Raw genomic sequence first — 10,977 nt, 5'->3', positions numbered from 1 at the left:
CAAGCCACCAGGTCCAGGACTTGAACCATGGTTTGCCATGTGGGAATCCAGCGCCCTTATCCACCACACCACCTGCTGGCCCCTATGCAGATGTCTTTATTGTCACTCTGGTGAAAATTTTTTCTTTTTGAAGAATATTTAATTTATTTTTTCCATGAAAGGCAGACAGAGAGACAGGGAGAGGGACTGGAAGGAGACAAGCACCTCCAACAAGGTCCTCACACCACGATTCACCTTCAGCCCCAGCTGGCCTGGATCACAGGCACACACACGCACCTGGCGTGCTCAGGGAGGTCCCTGCCAGCCCCCTCTGGTGAACACTTAGATTACCTACCTGTTCCCATTCATGCTTTGGTAACTGTTCAGAGGACGATTCTTTTGATTTAAGTTTTCCAGGTAGTTTATTTTTCTTCACGTCAGTGCAATAGTTGTCACTTACTGGTGCTGGTGGTATTAACACAGACCTCATCTACAGAACAAATTCATGCGTTAGCCAAAACCTCTGCTTATTGTGTTGCATGCAGAGACTTATGCACCAGTAGGGATTCTGTCCATATTGTTGTGCCTCAACTCAATGAAAAAAAAGAAAAAAAAGAAAAAAAAAGTCACCTTTTCTATCTTCCCCACCTCCTATATCTTGTTGATCCACTGGTGGCTGTAAAGTGAGCCTATCAAATTGTGTTTGTCCATTTTTCAACAAGAGATGTTGCCCTACAGAGAAAAATTCTTGTTAGAGTTTCTAAGGGATCACAGAGCCACGTGTATAGGTGCTAGACATGTTCTAGAGCATCGTCATAGAAATGGAAGATGCTAAGTGCAGGGAACACCAGTCTCCCTCTGAGCTTTTATAGAGATACACAGGGCTTTGAGGAGTTCAGAAACTCCTCTTTTAAGAGGGTAGCTGGCTTTCATTTGTTGTGTGTTCCAGGAGAAATGAGAAGTATATCCGTGTCAAGGAAAGTCCTAAAAGGGAACATTGGTTTAAAAATTTGGAAGCTCTTCAACTTAAATGCAGTGCAGTTCTTAACCTGATCCAGCCAGAAATTGAGCATGTTATCTAATCCTAGCAACAAAGCTGCTGTGTTTCTTTGGAAAATAAAATGTCATTCTGATAGCATGTCAACTCTTATATTCCTTCTGCATGCCCTTATACAACCTGAAACCATTATTTTTTACTTGTTTCTTTTTAGCGCCATACCTTTGTAAAAAATGATTTTTAAAATTCTTCCATTGCACCAGGGGCCATAGTTCAGAGACAAGCAATTCTCTGTGGTAACATTTAGTATCTTCTACAAACTTGGTTGTATAAAAAATTAAAATTATAACTTTATTTTTCAAAAATAAAACTGAGTCTTATTCTGAAGTCCTATCTCATTGAGCTAATTGAAAAATTTATGTCAGTTGTTACTAGCTAGTTCATAGCCTACCCTCCCTTATTTCCCTGTAGCAAATGCCCTCCACATCTTAGGCAGAACAGAAAATTCTGGGGAGGACTTTGAACCTAGGTCCATATAACTCACTTTTGGTGAACTCACTGGACAAGGCCATGTGGTCTATATGGTTGTGAAGTTTTCCAAGCCACTTGGGATTGGGATATTTTGCCCTACCCTCTGACCCCCCACCCTCTTGTCAAGGCATTAGGTCACCATTTTCTCCTTTTCCACACCCTGCTAGGGAGATTGAAGAATACTAAATCAGAGTCTTAGTCTTGTAGAATCTTCCTTATCTGTTCCTCTGCATTGAACCACACCAACCTAACAAAATCATTTTAATGAACCTACAATGGAAATTGTTATCAAGTTCTGCTAACCCTAACCCTCCCCTGTTAACAACTGTACTACAATGACAGGTGCAAACCAGAAATATAGCCATCCTTACAGTTGGAGGATCCTCTGTGATAGGAAAGAAAAAAAGTAGTAGTATTGTTGCCTCTTTGACCTCATTCAAGGAGGGGTAGAAGACATAAACAATATACAAGTCCAATTTCATTTTTTTAAAAATAGGGCATGTGTACTAACCAGAGAGACAGAGAGACAGAAAGCAAGAAATCACCCCCAAGGGCGGGTGCCCATGCTGCAATCCCTTCTCCTCCATTTTCCTCTCAGGATTTTGGACATGCATGTACACATTCCATGTGTGGTTTAAAAGCCACTGGGTTCAAGACTTGAACCATGGTCAGCCATGTGGAAGTCCAGTGATGTAACCACTATGCCATCTGATGGCCCCCAAATTTCAATCTTTAAAACCATTCTTATGAGCAGACAGAACAGTGATCTCTGCAGAGGGTGGAATTTGAGGTATCTTGGGAAGATCACTGGCTCAAAACTTTCTCCCTAGGGTCTATCTTGGTGACTGAAATTCAAACTTCAGATCCAAGAATCAGTAAAAAAGAAAGAGCTGGTAATTATATTAAATCCTCCCAACAATCCAATATGGCAGGTATTTTTACCTGGAATTTATAGGTATGGAAATTGAGGCTTAGAAAACTATACTGCCTTGCCCAGTCACCCAACCAGGAAGGGGGAAAGGCAGGATATAAACCTATTTCCATCTGTCTGATGTCAGAGCCTCAGTCTTTACTTTGTCAAGGTGCTCTCGACTTAGAGTCTCCACAGAGCTAGAAAGAGTCATTCAAGAAATATGTTCTCAATATTTCAAAAAGTCCTACAAAGGGGCTGGTTACTCAGGCTAATCTTAGGAAAGCAAGAGCTTTCAATCTGATCAATTGGTAGTGGCTAGCATGGCTGATTCGCACAGTAGTCACAGAGCAGGTGCCAGTGGAGTGCAGCATGTGTGCCATGTACTTGCCAATATTTGGCAAAAAAAAAAAACAAAACATCTTATTTGCTATTCGCTAGACCCTTAGCCACTCTTTATGTTAATACCGACCGTCTCATCTTGATCAAAACATCTTACTGGCTTGACTATTTGCTGATTACATAAGAAAGGTGTCTTAAACTTCAGGTGGCCTTTCAATTGCAACTGGGACAGTTTTCAGAGTAAAAGAAAGCACTATGAACAATTCCAACAGGACAGCAGCTGTATATCAGGAAGTATGGTCATTTCAGTGAGGTGGGGGAGGCAGGTAGGTCAAACCACCACAGTATTAGGAAAGGGTTATAGAAAAGTTTCTGTCCAGTTTTGTTGTAGGTTTGCTCTGCTTTGGACTTAAATCCCCTAGGAGGTATGTGACAAATATTTATTGAGTACTTCCTACATCTCAGGTGCTGGCATTTTATCAGTGAACTAAAGATGTAGAGGAAGACCGCATACAAGCAGTCCCATGATGGCTTGCTCTTTTAAAATGTATTATCATTATTATTATTATTATTTAATTTGCTGTAGGGCGCGTGCGCTCGCCAGACAGACAGAGAGAGACAGAGGGAGACAGAGGTAGAGAGGGAAAGTAAGAAAGCAAGCTGCTAGGTCTGGGACTTGAACTGTAGTCAGCCATGTGGAAGTCCAGCACTTTAACCACCACGCCACCTACTGGCCCCATGATGGCTTCTTTAAGTCTGGTAGCTGTTATGTAGGACATGTACAAGGGGCTTTGGAGTATATAAAAGGAGATATAAACTAATCTGGAGGTCATTTTTAAACAAAAATTAAAAGGATGAGAAGACAGTAGCAACAATATTATTATTCATATGTTCATAAAGTCTCCAAAAACTCCAGGTACAATAGGAGTTACATTTCTGTCTCTATGAGACTAAATTCCAGCTCTAGACCACACCTGCCCAGATTGGTTGGAAGGTGATTCTGTTTTGAGGGGTAACAGCTCTGGTTTCCCTCTAGGACCATTTACCACCATCTGGCTCCACAGTTGCTATTGGCCCTCATACCCACATCATACCCACTTGCCCCTAAACTAGGGGTGTTGGCTTGGCTTAGACAGAAGAAATAGACACCCCAGGTCCCGTGAAAGGCCATCCAGGAGCCCTTCACCAGGTGTGGCATCTTTATAGCCACACAGCTGCTTCCCTCGGAGATTTTAGATAGGTTCCTGCTCTGCTTCTGTTGTATTTAATAGAATTATTTACAGTTAAAATATTTCCAAAAAATTATCTTGAGCCATTTGAAGTATAAGAGAAATCATGACAATTTAGGAAAAAACTACTATAGGATTCCTCTTATATGAGACATCTAGAATAGTCAAATTCATAGAGACAGAAAGTAGAATAGTGGTTCCTGGAGGTTACAGGAAGGAGGAGAATGGGGAGTTATTATTTAATACATACAGAGTTTCATTTTAGGAAGATGAAAAGTTCTATAAATGAATGATAGTGACAGTGAAGATGATGGTACAACAATATGAATATACATAATACCACTGAACTATACCTTTAAAAATGGCTTTAGTGGTACATTTTAGGTTATCTGTATATTTACCATGTACTAAAATTCTGAATTAAATTTATTATTTTTTTAGAGAGGTTTTTGCTATAGGGCACGTGCGTTTGCCAGAGAGACAGAGGGAGACAGAGAGACAGAAAATGAGAAAGGAAGGATGGCCACATAACAATCCCTTCTCCTCCAGTATCCTCTCAGGAATTGGGGCACGCACGCACACATGCCTGGCATGTTTTAAGCCACCGGGTTCGGGACTCGAACCACAGTTGACCACATGGGAGTATAGTAACATAACCATTACGCCATCTGCTGGTCCCTGGAATTAAGTTTTTTAAAAATCATGATTTTTCCACCTTTTGAATCTATATCAAACATTAACGTGTCTTCATTTTCCACTTTCAAAATGAATGTTTTAAAAGATATTTTCCACATATAGAGGTTACACATTTAGTTCTTTATCACACAGCCACAGATTTTTCTTAGAATTGGTACCAATCTTTTCGGAGTTATAACCACTACTAAAACACAAACCAACTCAAAATAAGAAATGAAGAGATGCATATTCTCTTATAAGATTCATGCAAATGTTACTTCTTACTTTGTTTCTTTCTAAACAGTGGAGTAAATTCAAGTCTGTGGACTCTGATATACCACCATGTATGACCAGGACTTCGTTGTCAATGATCGTACCAATTGGAAGCCAGGTATAAAGTTCTTCCAAGATTTCTAAGATTTTCTTTCCGTGTAGCTGTAAGTAAGAGCTTTGAATAAGTTTCGCTTTTCTGATACGTTCAGTTTACCGAATAGTCCCAATGTATGGACAAAAAGCAACAGTTTTCATGCCACCCAAAGGAAGTCGGCAAAGGGTCAGTAACCAATTAGCCTGTATGAATCATGACTTTTTATTCTCTATGTTTGATACTATGACTTCTTGGGGCTTGGCTGACCCTAGTGGCGAGATTGCCCCTCCCAGGGCTAGCTAATTCCTAGAGATAGCAAATTACTCACCTTCATATGCAAACCAACCAATCTAGAGCCCACACTCTCCAACCATTCCTTTATTGGGTTTTCACACTCAGGGTCACTATCTGCTCTAATCACCCCAGGGCCAAGTACCAGACAACTAGGTACATTCCCTATGCCCCAAAGTAGGCTAAAATGATTTAAACTAGCCAAATCCTAAATCTGATTACACTGAGGCCCCTTGCCCTTTCCCTCCCATGAAAACCATAATAAAGACTCTTGTGGCCCTGTTACTATTGCACAAGTGTCCTGCGAGGTTGCAAGCCATATGGCAACTCCAGGTTCAGGTCCTCAAGTCAACCTGGAAACACACCAGGTGTGTGGGTGTGCACATGGGCTCCCAGGACCCTGAGAAGCTGAAGGGCTGGAGAAGGGGGATTGCAATGAGACGAGGCCCTGTCAAGGGTGCGTTCTCTCTCTCTCACACACACAAACAAACAAACAACAACAACAACAAAAAACTCTTGCCCATCATTTCCCCTTGCTCCCTCTGCCTCCTAACCACTCTGGTTCTTCACTATGTGGTCCCCTGAGTGTGGCCTGCTATCTCCTGTTTCTAGGAAACTGAATAAAACCCTCTTCTTCATGACAATTATTTCTGTGTTTGTTTTACCATACCTGAATTAAAAAAAAAAAATCTCAGGCACCTTTAAAATAATGGAAAATGTTTGTATCTGTGCTAAAACTTACATAAAAGTCACAATAAAAAACGTGATTTAGCCAAAGAAAAACATAAAGCACGACCATGGCCAGGGCTTCTTGTTGTGCTTTTATTTCATTGGCATGACATGAATTCTGATGAGTTGGCCCATCACCTTTCCTAAAGCACCCATCTGGTCTCTATTGGCTCTTTTTAAAATTACTATGTATAAACAACAAAGAGAATACTAAAAGAAAGTCTAAATGTTACCTTGTATTTATGCAAAACTTCTCTTGTAAAGCCATACCTGAAAAAAAAAAGGGTTTAAACTAATTAGTTGTTAACTTTTAACATGAGTCATGAAAAAAGGAGAACCTGTGACACCTCACTCTCACAAGTACTAAGAAATCTAGAAACTAGACTTCACTTGGAACTACTACTTACCCGAGTCTTTGCTAGGCATGATGGAAAAGAACAAAAGCAACCAATGATATCCTCCCGTCCCTACCCTCAATGAGATTAGAGTATAGCTGGGGAAAGAAGACAGGTTTTCAGGATAATTTCAAAAATATGTGGTGGGCATAGGTTGTGTAAAAGCTGCAAGTATTCAGAGAAGTGTTCTGTGGCAGCTGGAGGAAGATGTGTGGGAGAAGACTTTAGATAGATAGTTTTCAGTTAGAATTTCTCAGACATCTTATAATAAATATCAGAAAGAAAAGGTTGAGAAAAGATAAAAGAAAAGTCTAGAAGACAACAAGTTGGCTCTTTATGCTCTGATATAGGTCATGTAACAGTACTGAATGTTTTAAAGAAAAGTGTTGGGAATCTTAATGCTTGAACAACAGTAGATAAGGGAGACTTGACTGAAATTGTTTCAATCACTTTTCCTTGCTTTGGGACAATAGTTCCCCTTAATACCCAGCACTGTGAAGCTGGAACACAGCATACTCCATGTTGCCATGCAAATCACGCCATGCCAGGATTCTATGCTGCAGCACTAGCTTTTCCAAGATGAATTTCATCCTGTATTCACCAAAGGTGTCCATGCTGTTAAATCCAACAAACACCTTGCAGTCCTTTCCTTTCTTGCCCTGGCTGGAACACTAAATACAGTACCATTCTCCTAGTAAACTTTTTTTCTGCTGGATTCTATGACAGTAAACCCTCTCAGTTTTCCTCCTACTTTTCTGGGTCCTCAGAATCTCCTTCTCTGCCCCGTTTTAATCCTTCAGATTGTGTTCTAGGTCCTCTCCTCCCTTCATTGCCTTCCTTAACAATCTCATCCTGGCCCAGGACTTCAGCTACTAACACCACCACAGGACTGGGCTCCAGACTGCACTTGATTTCTGATCTCTGGATATGTGTACTCAACAGTACCTCAAATTGACTTGCCCCAAACTAAATTCACCAATATTCCTCCTCCCAACCATCTCCTCTTTCTATGTCCCCAATATCAGTGAGTGATGCCACTGTTCTTTCAGATTCAAACCAGAAACCTGCCTAAACTCCTCTCCAATCTATTTCTCTGCATCTCCATTGCCACCACCCTAGTCTAGGTGAGAACTCCTCATCTATTGATACCTTTTCAACTACTCCGTAACTGATCTCCTTATATCCATTCTTTGGTTTTTTTTTGTTTTTTTTTTTTGTTTTTTTTTTTTGAGAGGTTTTTGCTACAGGGCGCGTGCGCTCACCAGAAAGACAGAAAACGAGAAATCACCCCCCAGGGGGGATGGCCATGCCACAATCCCTTCTCCATTCTCCTCTCGGGATCTTGGGCAGGCATGCACATGCGCCTGGCATGAGTTTAAGCCACCAGATCTGGGCCTCAAACGGGGGTGACTATATGGGAGTTCAACGACATAGCCATTACACTAACTGCTGGTCCCTCTTTCTTTTTTTTTTTCCAGGTTTTTTTGCTGTAAGGCACATGTGCTCACTGGAGAGAGACAGAGAGAGAGAAAGACAGTGGGAGGGAAAGTGAGAAATCATCCCCCTTCCCCAGGGGGGATGACCATGCCACAATCGCTTCTCTTCTGTCTTCTCTCAGGATTTTGGGCATGCACATGTGTCTAGTGTGTGATTTTCAAGTTGCCAGGTCTGGCACTGGAACCACGGTTGGCTCTGTGGGAGTGCAACGCCTTAACCACTACGCCACCTGTTGGCCTTTCCTCATATCCATTCTTGCCCTTCTCCAAATCACTCTTCTTCCTGCCATAGTTTAAAGTGAAAATTTTTATGATGCTCTTCAATTCTGTTCTATAGTCCTTAGAAAAAAGTCCAAATTCCTTGGAACCACTAACCATTTCTTACATCTCTAGCCTGATCAGGTACCATCATGTCCTTCAGTCTATGCTCCTGCCCTCCTGAGCTTCTTTCGAGTCTAAACAGTTTTGTCTCAAAATAAGTTGCTCCCTCACTGTGGCACACAGTTTCCCATGGCCATGCCAGGGCTCTCTGTTTATTGCCTAGTTCATCATCCAGTTCCTATGCAAATGCCATATATCTTCTATGAGAGAACATTCTGTGACTCCTTGGACGGCGTTGTCCCCCCACCTTTACAAACTCATTACACTTCAAAAACCTGTTTAGCATGTGTCTTCCCCACTAGATGTAAAGCATGTGGGCAGGGCTATACCTCCTTTGTTAACCATTATAGGCATTAGACAAATATGGTTGGCAAACAGAGCAAATGAAAGGATAAATGTCATGCCCAAATAAAAGTATTGGGCTATATTATATATAATGGGCCTCTGATAATAGTCCTTGGATTTTTTTTTTCCCTCACAGATTTAGCATTTGCTTCTACACACTGAGAATTAGAATAAAAATTCTATACCTGAGCCAGGTGGCAAAATTGCTCAAAAGACAAAACCAATCAGTTGCTGAGCTTAGATCAAGATGCCCAAAATCCCAGGACCAAAAGCAAGAGACCCCAGCCATACCTTCTGCTGCCCTCCAGCAAAACCAATTTCTGCTTTTCATAAAATAAGAGCTAGAGGGGGAAAAGAAAAGGAAGGAGAAGAAAGAAGGGAAACGGGAACATTTGTCACCTACTGTGCCTTTCAGCAAACGTTCTTAAACCACTTAACCAATCTTTATTCCTCACATCTCCAGTGAGTCAGATAGTTGAAATGCTATGTTACAGCTGTTCTCAAATATGTTTATGAGCAGCTATGCCAGAAGCAATTACCACATCATAAAAAAATATATACATCAGTGAGAAACACGGTACTAGTTTCTGAGACAACATCTGAAGCAAGCCAAAAGAGTAGAAACAGAAGAATTCCATCTAAATCCGCTCACAGAACCTACCACACCTCCACACCTGCTCTAGGAAACCTATCAACGCATAATCTGGCCTCTGAAGGGTGGGTAGAGGAGCAAGGGAAAGAATTAGCAGCAGGAGGACAGAACTGACAGGAAAGGGACTTCAGAGCAATTGATACTCACTTAGTAGAGCATTTTCCAGAATGAGAAACAAAAAGGAAATCTAAAGGCCTAGGTTACCTCATATTCATCATAAAATCTTCATGGTTCCCTCTGTTCAAGTGCAGGTCATTGGGGTAGACAAGAAAACTCACAAACAGGATCATGAGGATCTCCATGGAATTTTTTCCTCGATCTACAAAATCACCATTAAAAATATATGGGTTGCTCTCTGAGGGGAGACCATTCTGTAGAAGGAGGAGAGAGGGAAATGGTTAAAAGAATGCAATTTTAATGGAAGGATTCATAAATAACAAATGTCCCCGTGAATATGGAAAAAAAAGAGGCTGAGTCAGTTCTTCCATTGGGAAAAAAAATCTGCTTACTAGCTTAAACCAGTTCCAGTCTTCCAGGGCAGGCATTTCCTGCAAGGGAACTGGAAGTGAGAATGAGCTTGGACAGGAAGATTGTAGGGAGTTTTATTACCTCGGAGAATGGATATGAAAGTATCCCAGGCAAGTGAAAGGTACTGTGAGATGCAGCCATGGGCAAGGCTGCGACTTTGCCAGCATGCTTTGATGTAAACACGCCAGGTCATTCATTGAACTTTTCTTAGTTGTTAAATATTTTAAATATCACTCTTGAGTATGAGACTACTTTAAAATACAATTTTATCACAAAAAGGAATAGGACAATGGTTACAGCTACATGGAAGCGGTTTAAGATGGAACAAACATATGCAACGTGGTTACATTTTCTGAGCATCATATCTGATAAGGAAATGGCTAAGTGTACTCCTATTGTTAGATTAAATTAAATGTCTTAAAATACATTATAAAGAGAAAAAATTTAAGTACTCATATATCAACATGTATATCCTCCTTAAAAATGCTATCTTCAAAAAATAATACACATATTAATATACAAATTCGAGCTAAATTAACCCTTTTCAAACTATTTAAAATTCTTTTTCTTAGATTTTGAACTACATAAGAAAACCTTATAACTTTATACACAACATCCTACTATTTATATATATTTTAAATTTTTCGTATTAGTAAAATAGAAATAACTGAGAAAATAACTATATAACAGTATATAATCTAGATATATAATAAAATGTATATAACAATATACAATATATAACAATATTATATAAATATATGTATTATATATTATGCAATATAAAATATATAAATATAATACATATATGGATATATTTTATTATATATGTGTATTGCATATTTTAATTGTATATATGTATTATATAATATATATAGCATATATATATATACACACACACACACACATACACAGGTTACAGCATATAACTTAGGGATGCCAAATTATCTATGTGATGTAACATATACCGAAGGTAACTGGAAAGACATAAACAAGCAGTGGCACAGTGTAATAAGAGGACTAATTTTCAGGCCAGCAGGTAGTGTGGTGGTTAAGGCGCTGGATTCCCACATGGCCAACCATTGTTTAATTCCTGGACCCAGTGGCTTTTAAAACATGCTGGGGGGCTTGTT

The 10,977-nt window shown here is 40.0% G+C and overlaps 1 protein-coding gene across 1 annotated transcript in view; it reads right to left on the bottom strand.

The window, feature by feature from the left end:
• Positions 1-10,977, bottom strand: part of PPEF1 (protein phosphatase with EF-hand domain 1) — a 125,994-nt gene that overhangs the window by 33,197 nt on the left and 81,820 nt on the right. Inside the window, 4 exon segments of the mRNA XM_006157973.2 lie at positions 335-469; positions 4,949-5,098; positions 6,284-6,320; positions 9,524-9,690. Of these exon segments, the coding sequence (XP_006158035.1) occupies positions 335-469; positions 4,949-5,098; positions 6,284-6,320; positions 9,524-9,690 (489 nt within the window).

Source organism: Tupaia chinensis, unplaced genomic scaffold, assembly GCF_000334495.1.
Source record: "Tupaia chinensis unplaced genomic scaffold, TupChi_1.0 Scaffold000567_1, whole genome shotgun sequence".
NCBI classification, from domain to species: Eukaryota; Metazoa; Chordata; class Mammalia; order Scandentia; family Tupaiidae; genus Tupaia; species Tupaia belangeri.
Note: the sequence above shows the minus strand (reverse complement) of the source record. Positions and strands in the feature narration are given on the sequence as shown.